The sequence below is a fragment of the Phyllobates terribilis genome, unplaced genomic scaffold (assembly GCF_046119375.1).
Source record: "Phyllobates terribilis strain yellow unplaced genomic scaffold, ASM4611937v1 Scaffold_11__3_contigs__length_659146591, whole genome shotgun sequence".
In the NCBI taxonomy this organism is placed as follows: domain Eukaryota; kingdom Metazoa; phylum Chordata; class Amphibia; order Anura; family Dendrobatidae; genus Phyllobates; species Phyllobates terribilis.
Window position 1 is genome coordinate 67,639,054 of NW_027362771.1, and position 20,748 is coordinate 67,659,801.

General features: G+C 41.9%; 1 protein-coding gene across 1 annotated transcript in view; it reads right to left on the reverse strand.

Moving 5' to 3' along the window:
- The window catches only part of PPP2R2B (protein phosphatase 2 regulatory subunit Bbeta), a 476,270-nt gene extending 459,802 nt beyond the window's left edge, over positions 1-16,468 (reverse strand). Inside the window, exons 1-2 of the mRNA XM_073651284.1 lie at positions 16,326-16,468; positions 16,168-16,245 (exon numbers count right to left, since the gene is read on the reverse strand). Of these exons, the coding sequence (XP_073507385.1) occupies positions 16,168-16,245; positions 16,326-16,335 (88 nt within the window). The 5' untranslated portion in view covers positions 16,336-16,468. The remainder of the gene's footprint in view (positions 1-16,167; positions 16,246-16,325) is intronic.
- Positions 16,469-20,748: the final 4,280 nt, after the last annotated feature.

The window sequence follows — 20,748 nt, forward strand, 5'->3', positions numbered from 1 at the left end:
TGCCTCCACCACAGGGGGGCTCTCTCGACCCACCAGCGGACAGGCACCAGTATTGGGAGAGGGGGGCTGGCCGTCAGGGTTCACCGTGGCTCTGGCACAAACCCGGCGACACGGAGGTGGCACGGGCAGGAGCGGACTGGCCGTCTCGGCTTCTCACTTTTTGGATTTTAGAAGGGCATGACATGCCTATATCTGTGTCTCCCCCTCCTTTTACTCCTCCACCTCTTTTCTTTTCGCATGACTATATGTACTTGTCACTTTTCCATGTGTTAGTTGTGTCTTCTGAGCAGTTTGTCAGCTTTTGGACACCTTTGAAGGTGTTTTCTATGTGTTTCTATGTGTTTTTGTTTGCCTGCCATTGGTTTTAACGGTGTTCGAAGGTGTTCGACGAACAGTTCGACGAACAGTTCGGCGAACACACGGGTGTTCGACGAACCGAACCGAACTCGAACACTACGGGGGTGGCTCAACACTATTTATAACGAGAACTATATTACAGGAAAATAAAAAATAGGTGCAGGAAGAGGGTTAGATAGGATAGACCTTCATTAAGGACTCTGCTGAGGGTGGGATCCATTTATGGTTTTATAAATAAAAATGTTTTACATTTTTTTACCAACTTTCTTCTTTCTTGTATCACAGTTTTAAAGGGGTTGTCCTACGAACAAAGTACATTTTAATTGATAGATCTTGCAAAAAATAATAGGTTCCACAATTGGATGTGTTAAAAAAATGTTTCTGTGTTGAGGTGATCTTATAAATTATCCCCAAAGTTTTACCCCTTTAAGGCTATTTTTACATAGGACATATTTTCTATCTGCTGTAAGCTTGTTTTTATACTGTATACTGTCTATAACATGATGTTTGCTACTGTGCATGTGTGGCACCCATGTCTGTAGCGCCTCAAAATACCTGCATGTGTAATGTGGTTCATATGTATTGCCACTTATGGTGAGGGTAAGTTCTCTGCTGTTTTCATTACATACATACATTGTTACCCGATCCCTTACTGGAGGATTATGCACCTTTGTCCAAACTAGGAAGTTGTGCACGATCCCTCAGAGAGGGGAGGAAGTGCTTTAGTAGTTGTAGTGTGAATAAGAAAGATGTAGCATCATGGAGTGCCCTGTGCAAGGGAGAGAAACATGCTCCCTCTGCAAGGACAAGCTGCATAAGGCCGGGTTTCAGTCCCGAGAGCACAGAGACTTCCAGGGTCTGTGCTAAACTGTGAGACTGCTCAGTCTTTATGACTGACAGAAAAGTGCTTTTTCCTAGGGGCTCAGCGGTGCATAGAATCGGGAACTCTGCTGCAAGAGAAAGTAGGTGTTTTCCTCAGGATTCAAGCTGCCTGCTCACTGGAAGGGATCACGGATCCGGTAACTGTCTACCTTGGACCCCTGGGGATCCAAGGAATCATCTGCCAGAGGTATAATTAGCAGCAGGAAGGCTACACAACCTCACAGCAGAGAAACTGAACCCTCACCATGCAGTTCTGACTAAAACCCTGTATGTGAACTGTATAGAAGCATCTGGAACAGTTTGCAGAACTCCAGTAAAAGGTACAAAATGGTAATTACCCTGTCTCAAGCTGTTTATTCCCTGCTGCACCATTCCTGCTCCAACTCCCCTGGGAGCCAGCCCTGGTTGGGAAGGGTTAATCATCTAGCACTGCTCATCATCACCTAACTCCCAGTGGCCCTCATCAGTGCCCGACCATACCAGGCCGAACATCCCAACTGGCGTCACAAACCCTTTTTATTATTTTGTTATTAAACCCCCCAATTGATAAATACTTGCGCGCGCCCCCGGTCGGACCATACCAGCAGTTGGATAGCCGTGCACCAGTGCCATGACATGGCACAGTGTACAGTTATTAGCGGCATATTCTTTGTTTTAGACCTGTATCCTACTCACAATTTGAAATGATCTGCACATCATATACCATACAGACCAAAAGTTTGGACACACCTTCTCATTTAAAGATTTTTCTGTATTTTCATGACTTTGAAAATTGTACTTTCACACTGAAGGCATCAAAACTATGAATTAACACATGTGGAATTATATACTTAACAAAAAAGTGTGAAACAACTGAAAATATGTCTTATATTCTAGGTTCTTCAAAGTAGCCACCTTTTGCTTTGATGACTGCTTTGCACACTCTTGGCATTCTCTTGATGAGCTTCAAGAGGTAGTCACCAGAAATGGTCTTCCAACAATCTTGAAGGAGTTCCCAGAGATGCTTAGCACTTGCTGGCCCTTTTGCCTTCACTCTGCAGTCCAGCTCACCCCAAACCATCTCGATTGGGTTCAGGTCTGGTGACTGTGGAGGCCAGGTCATCTGGCGTAGCACCCCATCACTCCCCTTCTTGGTCAAATAGCCCTTACACAGCCTGGAGGTGTGTTTGGGGTCATTGTCCTGTTGAAAAATAAATGTAAATGATGGTCCAACTAAACGCAAACCGGATGGAATAGCATGCCGCTGCAAGATGCTGTGGTAGCCATGCTGGTTCAGTATGCCTTCAATTTTGAATAAATCCCCAACAGTGTCACCAGCAAAGCACCCCCACACCATCACACCTCCTCCCCCATGCTTCACGGTGGGAACCAGGCATGTAGAGTCCATCTGTTCACCTTTTCTGTGTCGCACAAAGACACGGTGGTTGGAACCAAAGATCTCAAATTTGGACTCATCAGACCAAAGCACAGATTTCCACTGGTCTAATGTCCATTCCTTGTGTTCTTTAGCCCAAACAAGTCTCTTCTGCTTGTTGCCTGTCCTTAGCAGTGGTTTCCTAGCAGCTATTTTACCATGAAGGCCTGCTGCACAAAGTCTCCTCTTAACAGTTGTTGAAGAGATGTGTCTGCTGCTAGAACTCTGTGTGGCATTGACCTGGTCTCTAATCTGAGCTGCTGTTAACCTGCGATTTCTGAGGCTGGTGACTCGGATAAACTTATCCTCAGAAGCAGAGGTGACTCTTGGTCTTCCTTTCCTGGGGCGTTCCTCATGTGAGCCAGTTTCTTTGTAGCGCTTGATGGTTTTTGCAACTGCACTTGGGGACACATTCAAAGTTTGCCCAATTTTTCGGACTGACTAACCTTCATTTCTTAAAGTAATGATGGCCACTCGTTTTTCTTTACTTAGCTGCTTTTTTCTTGCCATAATACAAAATCTAACAGTCTATACAGTAGGACTATCAGCTGTGTATCCACCTGACTTCTGCACAACACAACTGATGGTCCCAACCCCATTTATAAGGCAAGAAATCCCACTTATTAAACCTGACAGGGCACACCTGTGAAGTGAAAACCATTTCCCGTGACTACCTCTTGAAGCTTTTAAGAGAATGCCAAGAGGGTGCAAAGCAGTCATCAAAGCAAAAGGTGGCTACTTTGAAGAACCTAGAATACAAGACATGTTTTCAGTTGTTTCACATTTTTTTGTTAATTATATAATTCCACATGTGTTAATTCATAGTTTTGATGCCTTCAGTGTGAATGTACAATTTTCAAAGTCATGAAAATACAGAAAAATCTTTAAATGAGGTGTGTCCAAACTTTTGGTCTGTACTGTATATTAAAAGAAAAATATGTAATAGAGGCTGGCACTATGCATGCCAAGAGAGTACACTCTGTACTGAGGGATTGCACTGTACTTAGTAAGTGGGTACACTACATGCTAAGAGATGGTGCCATGCATAATAAGGCTACATTCGCACGTCCGTATGAAGTGTCATTGTGCTACCTGATTCTTTTCTTTGACAGCAAACAGGCCCATTGAGTATGTCCTGTTCTGATCCTCAAAATCAGATCAGTATTGGACATGCTCTGATCTCACAGATGTCATATATGATTTTCACGGTTGTGTGAATGGATTTATGAAACTCTATGGGTCCATGTTCCATCTGAGAGCAAAATCTGGTAGCACATGGACATATCACACGGATGTGTTAATGTAGCCAAAAGGATGTTGTTTTATAAACAAGAATATTACTGCAAGTCATACAGTATATTTAAATATTTGCATCCAGGGACTTATAATGAATTGAGGGGTTAGAGATAAGTCTGTCATAACATGCTCTCCACCCCCAAAATTTATTATAAGTCCTTGATAGTGTCCTTGCCCACCCCTCAATTCATTGTAAGTCCCTTATAGCTTAATACCGCATGCCAAAATTAATTATAAGTCCCTGATAGCATTGTCCCTTCTCCAATTCAATACAAGTCCCTAATAGCATCCTCCATCTTCCTCCAATTCATTATAAGTCCCTGATGCATCCTCTTCCACCCCCAATACATTATAAGTTCCTGATAACTACCTCCCCCACAGTCTAATTCATTATAAGTCCCTGACAGCATCCTCCCCCACCCCCAATACATTATAAGTCCCTGAAAACTACGTCCCCTACGCTCTCATTCATTATAAGTCCCTGATAGCATCCTCTCACACCACCCAATAAATTATACTGTGGGAACGGAAAGTATTCAGACCCCTTAAAATTTTTCACTCTTTGTTTCATTGCAGCCATTTGGTAAATTCTAAAAAGTTCATTTTTTTCCACAATTCTGTCTCTGAGCTCCTTGGGCATTTCCTTTGAGTTCATGATTCTCATTTCGTCTGACATGCACTGTGAGCTGTGAGGTCTTATATAGACAGGTGTGTGCCTTTCCAAATCAAGTCTTATCAGTTTAATTAAACACAGCTGGACTCCAATGAAGGAGTAGAACCATCTCAAGGAGGATTACTAGCAAATGGACAGCATGTGACTTAAATAAGAGTGTCTGAGCAAAGGGTCTGAATACTTATGACCATGTGATATTTCAGTTTTTCTTTTTTAATAAATTTGCAAAAATTTCTACATTTCTGTTTTTTTTTCAGTCAAGATGGGGTGCAGAGTGTACTTTAATGAGAAAAATATGAACTTTTTAGAATTTACCAAATGGCTGCAATGAAACAAAGAGTGAAAAATTTAAAGGGGTCTGAATACTTTCCGTACCCACTGTAAGTCCCAGATAACTACCTCCCCCACACTCTTATTCATTATAAGTCCCTGAAAGCATCCTCCCCCACTGTTCAATTCATTATAGTATTAAGAGCATCCTCCCCATCTCCTAATTCATTATAAGTCCCTGATGGTGCCCTATCCCCCTTTTCCCCACTTCGTGCTCTCTCTCCCCACTGTGTTAAAAAAAAAATCACTCACCTCTCCAGAAAGAACCCCGCATCATTGCTTCCTTCCTCTCCTTGATGCACCGGCGGTATGTTCACTGCTATATACACCTACCCAATGATACCTTACTACTTTCATATGATTCAATTTCTGGCAAATGCCAATATTGCCTTAGAACCATTACAGGTATACTGTAACCTTCACATGGAAGAAATAGGATTTAATTTATTTGTAAAATACTATATATATATATATGTATATATATACATATATATATATATATATATACACTGCTCAAAAAAATAAAGGGAACACTCAAATAAAACATCCTAGATCTGAATGAATGAAATATTCTCATTGAATACTTTGTTCTGTACAAAGTTGAATGTGCTGACAACAAAATCACACAAAAATCATCAATGGAAATCAAATTTATTAACCAATGGAGGCCTGGATTTGGAGTCACTCCCAAAATTAAAGTGGAAAAACACACTACAGGCTGATCCAACTTTGAAGCAATGTCCTTAAAACAAGTCAAAATGAGGCTCAGTATTGTGTGTGGCCTCCACATGCCTGTATGACTTCCCTACAATGCCTGGGCATGCTCCTGATGAGGTTGCGGATGGTCTCCTGTGGGATCTCCTCCCAGACCTGGACTAAAGCATCCGCCAACTCAGGGCTGGCTCCAGGTTTTCGTGGGCCCCGGGCGAAAGAGTCTCAGTGGGCCCCTTTAGCACATACCACGATTCATGATGCACAAATACGGCGGAGAAATATAGGTATACACCACAGGGCCCAGCCTGCCACCTCATCCTTCACATATGCAAACATGCACGTACACACACAGTTTGCAGACATGCACGCACACACAGTACGCAGACATGCACGCACTCACACACAGTACGTAGACATGCACACAGTACGCAGACATGCACACAGTGCGCAGACATGCACACACACACACAATACGCAGACATGCACACACACACACACAATACGCAGACACGCACACACACACAATACGCAGACACACACACAGTACGCAGACACGCCCACAATACGCAGACAAACACACAATTCGCAGACACGCACACAGTACACAGACATGCACACAATACACAGACAAGCGAACGCACACGGTATGCAGACATGCGCACGCACATGGTACACAGGCATGCACACACATACACACACGAACATGTTACACAGATATACACACACAATACGCAGACACGCACAGATATGTACACATACATATTTGAACACATTCTTAAAAACACATATAAAACAGACATAAATATATGTACACAGTCATACACACTGACATACACAGACATTCACATCATACATGCACACATACATTAGAAATATTTTTAATAGGTGGATTGGGGAAGTTCGCTCACCTGCCCCCGGCCTGTGTCCCATCCAGCTCCTCAGTCATGTGGCAGTGGAGGGCCTCCTGCGTGTCACATGGCCCTGGACCATATTGGGGGCCCACTCGCCGTCAGGACCCGGGCCGCTTCCCTGGCATCAGTGCAGGGCCGCCGGTGCTGTCTGAGCCCTGCTTTGCTTCATGCAGCAGCAGTGTGCGGTCAGTGTGCTGCTGCTCCACCAATCAGGCCCAGTGCTGTCACTTTCCAGACATGGCCGAGCGCTGCGTGCTGTGCGGCTGTGTCTGGTAGTAATGACGCGGCAGGTGCGACACACAAGCACAACTAAAGGCGTTGTGTCGCCCTACTGTGTCATAACTACCAGACACAGCCGCACATCGCACAGCACGCGGCCATATCTGGTAAGTGACAGCACTGGGCCTGATTGGTGGAGCAGCAGCACACTGACCGCACACTGACTGCTGCTGCATGAAGCAGAGCAGGGCTTGAACAGCACCGCCGGCCCTGCACAGATGCCGGGGAAGCGGCCCGGGCCCCGATGGCGAGTGGGCCTCCTTGATGGTCCAGGGCCCCGGCACTTGCTCGGGTACGCCGGGTGCTGACGCCGAGCCTGCGCCAACTCCTGGACAGTCTGTGGTGCAACGTGACGTTGGTGGATGGAGCGAGACATGATGTTCCGGATGTTGTCAATCGGATTCAGGTCTGGGGAACGGGCGGGCCAATCCATAGCTTAAATGCCTTCATCTTGCAGGAACTGCTGACACACTCCAGCCACATTAAGTCTGGCATTGTCCTGCATTAGGAGGAACCCAGGGCCAACCGCACCAGCATATGGTCTCACAAGGGGTCTGAGGATCTCATCTCGGTACCTAATGGCAGTCAGGCTACCTCTGGCAAGCACATGGAGGGCTGTGCAGCCCTCCAAAGAAATGCCACCCCTCACCATTACTGACCCACTGCCAAACCAGTCATGCTGAAGGATGTTGTAGGCAGCAGATCGCACTCCACGGCGTCTCCAGACTCTGTCACGTCTGTCACATGTGCTCAGCATGAACCTGCTTTCATCTGTAAAGAGCACAGGACACCAGTGGCGACTTTGCCAATCCTGGTGTTCTGTGGCAAATGCCAAGCGTCCTGCACGGTGTTGGGCTGTGAGCACAACCCCAATCTGTGAACGTCGGGCCCTCATACCACCCTCATGGAGTCGGTTTCTAACCGTTTGTGCAGACACATGCACATTTGTGGCCTGCTGGAGGTCATTTTGCAGGGCTCTGGCAGTGCTCCTCCTGTTCCTCCTTGCACAAAGGCGGAGGTAGCGGTCCTGCTGCTGGGTTGTTGCCCTTCTACGGCCCCCTCCACGTCTCCCGGTGTACTCGCCTGTCTCCTGGTAGCGCCTCCAGCGTCTGGACACTACGCTGGCAGACACAGCAAACCTTCTTGCCACAGCTCGCATTGATGTGCCATCCTGGAGGAGATCCCACAGGAGACCATCCGCAACCTCATCAGGAGCATGCCCAGGCGTTCTAGGGAGGTTATACAGGCACGTGGAGGCCCACACAATACTGAGCCTCATTTTGACTTGTTTTAAGGACATTACATCAAAGTTGGATCAGCCTGTAGTGTGTTTTTCCACTTTAATTTTGGGGGTGACTCCAAATCCAGGCCACCATTGGTTAATAAATTTGATTTCCATTGATGATTTTTGTGTGATTTTGTTGTCAGCACATTCAACTTTGTACAGAACAAAGTGTTCAATGAGAATATTTCATTCATTCAGATCTAGGATGTGTTATTTGAGTGTTCCCTTTATTTTTTTGAGCAGTATATATATATATATATATATATATATATATATATATATATATATATATATATATATATATGTAATCCAGTCAAATAAGTTTATATTCTCCTTCTCTTTTAGTCATGTTAATTGACACATATTTAGCTTCGCAAGATTGAAAATTTACCTCATTATCATTACCTTTTCTGCAAATAAGTAGTCATTTTTTAAATTTTCGTACATAAATTAAATATGATGCTGGACAATTTTACCATTTAATATCTTTATATCTATGAAAATTTTATTCTGGTTCCCAGGCATGCTGTTCAGAGAACAAAGGAAGGAACAGGAAGATCAGCGCGACATCAAGATGAGCCTAATTGCAGAAAACAGCGACATCTGCCTATGATAGAGAAGGCAGTTACATGGTAGACTTGTAATCCTGAATTCAACTTTGAATGACCTTTTGTATATGGTATTCCATTTCAAACAAACTGTCAGAATTTTGTAGTTAAGTAAAAAAATTTTGATCTATGGAAGCAAATAGGCAGCATACTTTTAATAATTCTAAATGCATTTTCCATTTAAATTCTAAACTGAAATGAGTTAAATTAGACCTAGCTCTAAACACAAACTTCCCTATAAATTCAGATCTTGCCAAAGTCCGGAATTTGTCTAATTGCCATATTTGTGAAAGCGCACAGCAGTTAGACAGGGAAGCAGACTGGTTCAAGGTATTCAAACAAACTTGTTTCTAGTTCACTTGTGCTGCAAAATATTTTTCACTTCCTTTGAAATCTACTGCCCTTCCACATATTTTGTGCTCTCTATCCACATCAGTCCCTCTGTCCTCCCCTCTTCCACGTACAGCTCAAATGCTCTTCTCACATTCTAAAAACACTTAAATCCATCCTCTCCTACTGCACAATGCAGGAGACTATCTCATAAATCACTAAACCATCTGCTCACTCTATATATCCTCCTTCTCCTTGTTGCACGAGACATCTCCACTAACCCAGGCCCTCATTGCACTAGTAAATTTATCACCTTTTCCGCTGCACAGAGAAACCCTAATAATCTAATAAATATTCATTGCATATCTTCTCCTGTCCCTTTTACCTAGAAATCACGGTCAATTTATAATAAACTTCGCTACGTCCATGACTTATTCCTTTCAAATTCTTTTCACCTTCTGGTTCTCACTGAAACCTTGATTCAACAGTCAGACACCATCTCTAAAGCTGCTCTCTTGTATGGTTGTCTGCTTCCTCTGCTTCCTTCATCAAGATGTGCTTTTCAGGTCATCCATGCAGTTCCATCACTTATGTTCCCCTCTTTTGAGTTCCACACATTCAGACTATTCGCCCCTTCTCCCTGTGAGTGGCAGTTATGCACCGCCATCTGGGCCAACCCAACAATTTCCTGTATCGCTTTGTGACTGATTTTGTGACTGATTGTATGATTTAACTAACTATATTCTCCTGCTCTCTGACCACAATCTTGATTCTGCTGTCAAAATTTGTCACCCCACTAAAAACATCCCTTCATACCACACATGCAGAAATCTACGTGCCATCAATACCCAGCTTTGAAACGTTATAATCAGATAATGTAAAGTGCCTTGAATGAAGCTGTACTCCATGCAGAAAAGACTAAGGCAACCCTGTCACATTTTCTCCAGTGGTGCTCTAGGTGTACTGAACGTCTGGGGAGAAAATTTATTTTGGCGGAAGTCTTCATCCATTATAAGTTTATTCTCAAAACATATAACTCTGCCTTTCATCTTGCACAACAAGTCTGCTTCACCAGCATGATTACCTCCCTTTTCAAAACCCCAAATGATTCTTTGATACTTTTTACTCCCTCCTTAGTCTTAAAGTGTAACCATAGTTTTAATTTTTATTTCATAAATCAATAGTACACATGAAAATAAGCAATTTTGTAATATGTACAGTATTATCAGAGAAATTTGCTTCTTTCTCTTACAGAATTTTCTTTTATTATCAAAATTCTCAATTCTGAGATAAAATCTGTATTCAGTGAAGACAGACTTTCTTATTACTGAGATAGGCGATGGCAGTTGCTATGGATACAATTCTATGTAGATGGTAGGGAGAGGAGGAGCAAGAGACAGAGCTCCTCCCTCTTATCTAGATAGAATGCCATCTCCTATCTCAGAGGTACTGTAGGTTTATATGAAAGCGAGAAAGTTGCTGCATTAAGGCTGTAAATTTTCTTTTAATTGGATGGAAAGATATATAGAAAACAGTATGTCTAAAACTTTCACTTTCACAGGGTTGCTGCATAACCTACTTAAAGGGGTTGTCCACTACTAGGACAACCCCTTCTTGATCTAAATATTTGGCCCTGGTAAAATAAAAAAGCTTATACTAATTTTCTGTGCTGGCGGCATTTTTGTGGTGTTGGCACTCGTTCTCTCCGGGGCTCCCGTCCTGTTGTTGTGACATGTGACGCCTCTGCCCAATCAGCGCTTGCATCACTGTCCCCCCTAGATACAGATTGATCATGAAGAGGAAGTCAGAGAGCAGCCGCAGCCCAGACTTCCTCTTCATGTTCAATCCGTACGTAGGCGGGGACAGTGACACCAGCGCTGATTGGGCGCCGGCGTCACGTGTCACAACAACAGCGCCTCGGGGAGACTGAGCGCCAACGGGAGGTGAGTATAGGCTTTTTATTTTATCGAGGCCAAACATTTAGTTCAGGAAGGAGTTGTCCTAGTAGTGGACAACCCCTTTAAAGCCCTAAATATCAAATATGCAGGGGCATAACAAGAGTGCTATACAGGGGGAGTTTAGCGCTCTGTTGAAAATTTTACATTTGGACCCATGAGCTTCAAGTCACACCACTGCAAATCTGTATACTTTTGTAGTAGTACTGTATGTTATTGCTCCCGCATATTCATAAATAAGACGTCATCTTAAAACTGCACTAAATTTATCAAACACCATGAACCACTGTGATAAACTGGCGCACATTAACCCCTTAAGCCCCGCGGGTGGTTTGCACGTTAATGACCGGGCCAATTTTTACAATTCTGACCACGGTCACTTTATGAGGTAATTACTCTGGAACGCTTCAACGGATCCCCCTGATTCTGAGAATGTTTTTTCGTAACATATTGTACTTCATGATTGTGGAAAAATTTCTTCGATATCACTTGCGTTTATTTGTGAAAAAAATGGAAATTTGGCGAAAATTTTGAAAATTTTGCGATTTTCAAAATTTGAATTTTTAAGCCCTGAAATCAGAGCGATATGTCACACAAAAGAGTTAATAAATAACATTTCCCACATGTCTACTTTACATCAGCACAATTTTGGAACCAAAATTTTTTTTTGTTAGGGAGCTATAAGGGTTAAAAGTTGACCAGCGATTTCTCATTTTTCCAACAAAATTTATAAAACCATTTTTTTAGGGACCACATCACATTTGAAGTCACTTTGAGAGGTCTTTATTACAGAAAATACCCAAAAGTGACGCCATTCTAAAAACTGCACCCCTCAAGGTGCTCAAAACCACATTCAAGAACTTTATTAACCCTTCAGGTGCTTCACAGGAATTTTTTGAATGTGGAAGAAAAAAATGAACATTTAACTTTTTTCACAAAAATGTTACTTTAGACCCAATTTTTTTTATTTTCACAGGGGTAACAAGAAAAAATGGACCCAAAAATTTGTTGTGCAATTTCCCCTGGGCACGCAGATACCCAATATTTGGGGAAGAAACACTGTTTGGGCGCACGGCAGGGCTCGGAAGGGAAGGAGCGCCATTTCACTTTTTGATTGTAAAATTTGCTTGAATAATTAGCGGACACCATGTTCTGTTTGGAGAGCCCCTGTGTGCCCAAACTTTGGAGCTCCCCCACAAGTGACCCCATTTTGGAAACTAGACCCCCCAAGGCACCTTTCTAGATGCATAGTAAGCACTTGGAACCCCCAGGTGCTTCACAAATTGATTCGTAAAAATGAAAAAGTGAAAAAAAAAACACTTTTTCATTTTTACGAATCAATTTGTGAAGCACCTAGGGCTTCCAAGTGCTCACTATGCATCTAGATAGGTGCCTTGGGGGGTCTAGTTTCCAAAATGGGGTCACTTGTGTGGGAGCTCCAATGTTTGGGCACACAGGTACTCTCTAAATGCAACATGGTATCCGCTAACAAATTGAATGGAAAATCGGCTCAAATTGTTAGCGGACACCACATTGCGTTTGGAGAGCCCCTCTGTGCCCAAACTTTGGAGCTCCCCCACAAGTGACCCCATTTTGGAAACTAGACCCCCCAAGGCACCTTTCTAGATGCATAGTGAGCACTTGGAACCCCAGGTGCTTCACAAATTGATTCATAAAAATGAAAAAGTGTTTTTTTTTTCACTTTTTCATTTTTACGAATCAATTTGTGAAGCACCTGGGGGTTCCAAGTGCTTACTATGCATCTAGATAGGTGCCTTGGGGGGTCTAGTTTCCAAAATGGGGTCACTTGTGGGGGAGCTCCAAAGTTTGGGCACAGAGGGGCTCTCCAAACGCAATGTGGTGTCCGCTAACAATTTGAGCCGATTTTCCATTCAATTTGTTAGCGGACACCATGTCTCGTTTGGAGAGCCCGTGATGTGCCTAAACAGTGGAGCTCCCCCACAAGTGTCCCCATTTTGGAAACTATACCCCTCAAGGATTTTATTAAGGTGTATAGTGAACATTTTGAACCCAGAGGTACGGCACAGAATTTGTTTACATTAGGTCATCATATTGAATAAGTTGTCATTATTCTTGAGCGCAAGTGCTCGCTACTTGAGTTTGCATCGGGTACTCAGGTATGCACCATGTACAGCGTGTGCTTGAGTGACATGCTCGAGTCCCTGCTCCGCATGTTTCACGGTTATTAGGCACCCAAAAAAAAACATGCGGGGATCGCTCGTGCATGGCAGGCAATCCCCGTAAAGTTTTTTGGCCGCGAAGCATATGGGGCAGAGACTCGAGCATGTCACTCAAATACCCACGATACTCAATGCATACCAGAACACCCGATGCAAACTCAAGTAGCGAGCACTTGCTCTCAACACTAGTCACCATATCGTCATCTTTTTTTCTTACTTTTGAAAAAAATCCCAACCCCAGCCCTAGCCCTAGCACAACCCTAGCCCTAGCACAACCCTAGCCCCAGCACAACCCTAGCCCCAGCACAACCCTAGCCCCAAACCCAGCCCTAACCCTAGCCCAATCCTAACCCAAGAGTTTATTTTTGACGCCGTTCCTTGTGCGGTATAAGTGATTAGATGACTTTATTCTTCGGGTCGGTGTGATTACAGCAATGCCAGAATCATATGGGGTTTTTATGACTGACAGCTGTCACACACTAAAAGACGCATTTTTTGTAAAATCTAGTTTTTGCATCGCCATATTTTGAGAGCTATAATTTTTCCAGATTTTGTCAGACAGTCATGTGACGGCTCGTTTTTTGCGGGATGACTTGACGTTGTTATTGGTGCCATTTTCAGGCACGTGACATTTTTTGATCGCTTTCTATTCCGATTTTTGGGAGGCAGAATAAACAAAAACCAACAATTCAGGAATTGTTTTTTTTTTTTTTTTTTTATTCTGTTCCGCGTGTGGTAAAATTGATGAGGTAGCTTTATTCTTCGGGTCAGTACGTTTACAGCGGTACCACATTTGTATAATTTTTCTACGTTTTGGCGCTTGTACACAATAAAAGCTATTTTATAGAAAAAAATATTTTTTAGCATCGCTTTATTCTGAGAGCTGAAACTTTTTTATTTTTCGGCTGATGGAGCTGTATGGCGGCTTGTTTTTTGTGGGACGAGATGACGTTTTCAGCGGTATCATTTTTATTTATATGCGTCTTTTTGATCGCGTGTTATTCCACTTTTTGTTTGGCGGTATGGTGATAAAGCATTGTTTTTTGCTGCGTTTTTTTTTTTTTTTTACCGTGTTCACTGAAGGGGTTAACTAGTGGGACAGTTTTATAGGTCAGGCTGTTCCGGGCGCGGCGATACCAAATATGTGTACTTTTATTGTTTTTTTTTTTATTTTTTTTATAATAATATTTATTGATCGGTACATTATATTTTTATTTTTGGTGTATTATTTTTTTTATTTTTTTATAATATTTTTGCACATTTTTTTTTTTTCCACTTTCAGACAGTTTGTACACCTTATTACTTTGTCCCACTCTGGGACTTTCACTTTTTTTTTCTGATCGCCTGCATGGCATAGGAATGGAGCACCATCCCTATGCCATGCAGGCTGTCAGAAGTGCACAGTGTTAAGATTGCTTGGAGATGCACTGCGCATGTCCAAGCAATCTTCCTGCTCTCTGGTGACCCGGATGTTGTCATGACGACATCGGGTCGTCATGGCAACACCCGGGAAGCGCTGCAGTCTGCGCTGGAAGCCGGAAGAGGAGGTGAGTATCGCCGATCACCTCCCCTTGCCCCCGCAATGCCGCGATCGATTTGGATCGACTTCGATCGCAGCATAGCGGGGGTTAATGTGCTGGGAGCGGTGCAGGACCGCTCCCTGCACATAGTACCGGGTGTCAGCTGTGACAATCAGCCTGTGTGCGCGCGCGATCGCCATGACGTACTAATACGGGTCTGGCTCTTAAGTCCCAGGGCACAGACGCGTATTAGTACGTCAAATGTTATTAAGGGGTTAAAGGGGTTTTCCCAAGAGGAAAAGTTGATTTTAATCAATAGATCTTGGAATAATAACTTCCACAATTGGATGTGTTTAAATAAAATGTTCCTGTGCTGAGATAATCTTATAAATGTGCCCCTGCTGTGTACTGTGTAATGGCTGTGTCTGACCGTACAGCAACATGGTCTGATCGTACCACATCTCCTGGGCAGGGGAGGAAGCAAAAGAGCATACAGACATTACAGCAGGGGATCGCAGCTGATTCGGTTTGTGAGGTAAAACATTTCACTGCCTGTTTTTAAACAATATTTTACTTCAAAGAAAGAATCAGCTGTGATCCCATGCTGTAATGTCTGTATACTCTTTAGCTTCCTCCTCTGCCCAGGAGATGTGGTATAATCAGATCATGTTCCGTACACAGTCTACACAGCCATTGATTAAAATGACCTTTTGTTTGTGGGAAAACTCCTTTATCACTGTGTAGGCTAAGTGTACTGTCGAAGGGTATGTTCACACACGGTGTCTTTTATGCAGTGTATGGTAAATAAAAGACAAGATTTACAGTACCAGCATAATCATTGAGATTTATGAAATCTCATTTTTACATTTTGTTTTTCTCTGTGCGTATTTTGAGATCAGTTGTGTTTTTACCTAGACGCAGCAGGTTAATTCTTTCAGCATTTTTTCAGTGCATTCCACTCATTAAAATGAATGAATGAAAAATGCAAATAAAAACGCATCAAAACACACGAATATGCAGATAAAAATGCATCTAAAGCAAGTGCATTGTACACAGCATTTTCCTGCCAGAATGCAGAAATAAATGCTGCAAAAACGCAACGTGTGAACATAGCCTAACAGTATTGATAAATATGCCCCAATATTTATCCAAAAATGCTTAACTAGCACCATCAGGTGTCTATAAAAGCTTAGAACTAGCTCTTTAATTTCTGTGTTCCTAAAACATTTCTAAGGCACTTAATATCCAATTTAAGATCACATTTTGTAAAATAAAGTCATTTCTTGTTACTTACATTGTAGCTATAGAAAGAATATAAATTACTGTTAAATAAAATGTGCTTTAATATAAAAAGATGGGCATTTTAGATCATTATTATTTTTCTTTTTACATCTAGTAATTGATTCATTTACCTTCTGCATCCCCAAGGTCCCACGTCCCTTTAACCTGTGAGAAGCACCACAACGTCTCCTGAGTAAAGTTCTCAAATCCTAGTAAAAAGACACCATGATCGAGAAATGTAGCGTAAAGTATATAGCAGAATATTTATAGCAAACCATACAATACTTACCGGTTAGCATGCTTCATGTACGATTTGACGATTCTCTGGAGAGAAGCTATCCTGCTAGAATCCGAGTGTATCTATTCCCTATCTGTTTGCTTTTTTTGTATGCTGCCTGAGCACAATGTTAGCTTCATTTAAGTCTGGTTCAATTGGAGTCAGTCCCCTGCACTTCAGTGAAAGCATCACAGAGAAGTATGAAGGCCTGTAGTCACAGTACGCTTCTGAAAATATGTCACAGAATACTAATCTGACACGGAGGAGAATATGCACAGTCCATTAAAAATATACTCAAAACAGCCAAAGGCCTAAGTTTTCTTTATTAGCATTTATCTAAGCAAACCTAATACATAAGTGAAGAATTAATACAGACTAGTTATAAATTTGCATTGTGAAATACTCAAAACAGATTGGCTATTGTGCTGGATGCCCAAGTATGAATTCCATTTATATGATTAATCCCATGGCTATCAGGCAAAGCAAAATAATGTATTGTATCATTTAAGTGTCTTGGACCGTGCAAAAATATTGCAAAATACTATTAATTAAAACAATGAGGAAACAATATTTATACGAATGTAAACTACAAATGTACACTACAGTATTCTAAGTAATAGCATGCACTAGTCTGCTATGATACTTAGGCTCATAGAAGTATATAAGTGCTATCACCATACTGTACAACACAAGGGTAAACCCAAAAAATAACGGCATAACGGAAATTAATATATTGGACAACGCCCTTTCCATAATATTCTATAAATATAAGATGCATGAGAGAGACTTCTCCACATCGAGGATGGGTAATAGTATGCAGCTGTATGATAAATGGGATACAGAGTGATGTGAAGGTTGTGATAAATTAAGCCTGCAAAGGTGGGTTTTTAGGTTGCTGATAAATGAAGAGCATCAGATAGACTGTAGGGAGAGGAATAGAAGAAGTCCTGACGTAGAGAGTATGAGGTCGAGATAATAGTGGGTGAGAAAAGTGGACTAATACCTAGAGCAGTGTTACCCAACTCCGGTCCTCAAGAGCCACCAACAGGTGATGTTTTCAGGATTTCCTCAGTATTGCACATGTGATGGAATTATTGCCTGTTCAGGTGATGGAATTATCACCTAGGCAATGCTAAGGAAATCTTGAAAACATTGCCTGTGGGTGGCTCTTGAGGACCGGAGTTGAGTAACACTGGTCTAGAGCAATAGTCATTTGCTGATTCCCAGGTAGCAATTATAGCTCCTGGAGAGCCACTGGTTGGAAATCACAGGTCTATAGAGTACTGGGATTAAAGCCCAAATTCACAAAGATCAGTAATTTTCTTGCCGATCTTGATGAGGGGTCGTGGTAGAGCCAAACGCTCCTGATTTATGAAGAAGTGCACACCTAAATATGAATATGGAACGTATGAGTGGCGTGGGCTTCCATAGACTGATTCCACGGTGAGCTGTCAGCATAAAAGACAAATTTTAGCTGTTTTTTTAGTCAATGATGAGTTTAGGAAACAGAGGGAGGAGAAGGATTGGTTCATAACAGACACAATAAGTAAAAATCTCTGATAAGATATCTTACAATGTTTCTTATATTGATTTATGGAAAGTTTGGTGAAACCACAGTGACTATTTAAAAGTCAAAAATGGAAGAGATCAGAAGGTAATAATAAATTGTATGGGGTCAATTCATCAAGACCGGTGATTTTTCCGCCGGTTTTGATGAGAACGGTGTTTTGGAGCATACACTCCTGATAGAGGCGCGCATCTCTTAATCAATCAGGCGAGTCATGTAGAGGCGTGCGCCTCTATGTGAGCCTAACCACAAATCTTACTCCAGCAGTGGCTAGAGTAAGATTTGTGACGTATTAACTGTCACCACTCATCATGAATTTGACGAGCTGGATTCACCATACCCCAGATCCACCCAATTTGTCAAAGCTCGGATGAGAATGGCGAGGCATCTGATGAAAAAGCTTTGATGAATCACCCCCTATGGCTCTGAACCATGAAACTGTTTTTTTGCCAGAAATCTAGCTTTAAACAGTTTGAAATTTTGCAAACTTTTTCTGCATCTTTACGCCAGCTTCAGCTAGCTCCAACATTTTGAACATTTGTCTTTTTTATGGACAGCTCATTGTGGGATCAGTCTACAGCTGCCTTATGGGATTTGTGAAAAAGAAAGGATGAGAAAGACAGCGGCATGTGAGAGAGAGGCAGAAAGATGTGCTACTGCTTTCTAGTAAGTGTATTATTTCACCCCAATGCTGGATTCACAGCTACTGTACTATATTATATATGGGAGACATTATGGAAGCTAGTCTTTCCATCCACTAGCTAAAGAACAATTGAAAATTAGAGATAGAACTTGGAGAAGGGGAGAATCTGTGAAAATGTAGAATACTGAATAAAACATACAGTCATGGCCGAAAGTGTTGACACCCTTGAAATTGTTCCAGAAAATTACTTCTATTACACGTTTCCTTATACACATGTTTATTTCCTTTGTGTGTATAGGAGCAACAAAAAAACTGAGAAAAAAAAGCAAATTAGACATAATTTCACGAAAACCCCCTAAACTGGGCAGGACAAACATTTTGGCACCCTCAACTTAATATTTGGTTACACACCCTTAGGAATAAATAACTGCTATCAATTGTTTCAATCACAATTTTAAGATCTCTCCACAGGTTTTCAAATGGATTTAGATCCAGACTCATTTCTGGCCACTTCCGAACTCTCCGGAGCTTTGTTTTCATCCATTTCTGGGTGCTTCTTGTAGTATGTCTGGGGTCATTGTCCTGCTGAAAGACCCATGACCTAGGATGCAAATCCAGCTTTCTGACACTGGCCACTACATTGCGACCCCAAATTCTTTGAAATCTTAACATTTCATGATGTCTTGCACACAGTCAAGGCCCCCAGTACCAGAGGCAGCAAAACAACCCCTCAATATTTATTTATTTATTTTACTCCCTTATATAGCCCCATTAATTCCACAACTCTTGCAAACAATATCTTCACTGTCCCCATTGGGGCTCACAATCTAAATTCCCTATCAATATGTCTTTGAACCTCCACCATATTTGACTATAGGTACTATGTTCTTTTCTTTGTAGGCATCATTCCGTTTTCGGTAAACAGTAGAATAATGTGTTTTGCTAAAAAGCTCTATCTTGGTCTCATCTGTCCACAAAATGCTTTCTCAGAAGGATTTTGGCTTACTCACAGACATTTTGGCAAACTCCAGTCTAATGTTTTTATGTTTCTTTGTCAGCAGTGGGCTCTTTCTGGGTCTCTTGCCATAGCGTCTCATTTCATTCAAATGTCGACGGATAATTTGCGCTGACACTGATGCACCCTGAGCATGCAGGACATCTTGAATTTCTTTGGAACTTTATTGGGGCTGCTTATCCACCATCCCAACTATCCTGCATTGCAAACTTTCATCAATTTTTCTCTGTTATCCACGTCCATGGAGATTAGCTACAGTGTCATGGGTTGTAAACTTCTTGATTATGTGGAGAAAGAAACATCAAGATCTCTGGAGATGGTCTTATAACAATTGAGATTGTTGATATTGTTTAACAATTTGATTCTCAAGTCCTCAAACAGTTCTCTTCCCTTCTTCTGTTCTCCATGCTTGGTGTGGAACACACAGACACAATGAGTCAACTTCTCCCCTTTTTATCTGGTTTCAGGTGTGATTTTCATATTGCCCACACCTGTTACTTGCCACAGGTGAGTTTGAATGAGCATCACATGCTTGAAACAAAGTTGTTTCCCCACAATTTTGTAAAGGTGATAACAAATTTGTCCAGCCTATTTTTTGTGTTTTGTGTGAAATTATGTCCAATTTTGCCTTTTTTCTCTGTTTTTTGGTCTTGATCCAATTCACACAAAGGAAATAAACATGTATATAACAAAACATGTGTAATTGGAATAATTTTCTGGGAGAAATACTTTATTTTCTGGAACAATTTCAAGGGTGCCAACACTTTCGGCGATGATGTATATCATTTACTATGATTCTAAAGGTGCCGATACATTTAAATGAGTAATTTGGTTCCTTGCTTGTTTCTTGTATTTACATCCAGCGTCTGGAGAGTTTCTTACGTAGCATTCTAAGAAACGCTGACCATCTAACAATGCTACAGAAGGTCCAGTACAAAAGATCAAAAAGAATCAATATCTTCTGTCTAGTCTCTGAACAAATCAACTTCCTGGACTTAAATATATACATAGACCAAGGGCACTTATAACGCCGAACCTACTCGAAACCTACGGACGCTAACAGCTTCATCCCATTGGACAGTTGCCATTTACCACAATGGTTACTAAACATACCCCGCAGCCAATATACCAGACTCTACCGCAATTGCTCACACGCACTTGATTTTGAGGTAGAAGCAGAGAGTCTGACAAAGAAATTCCTAGAGAAGGG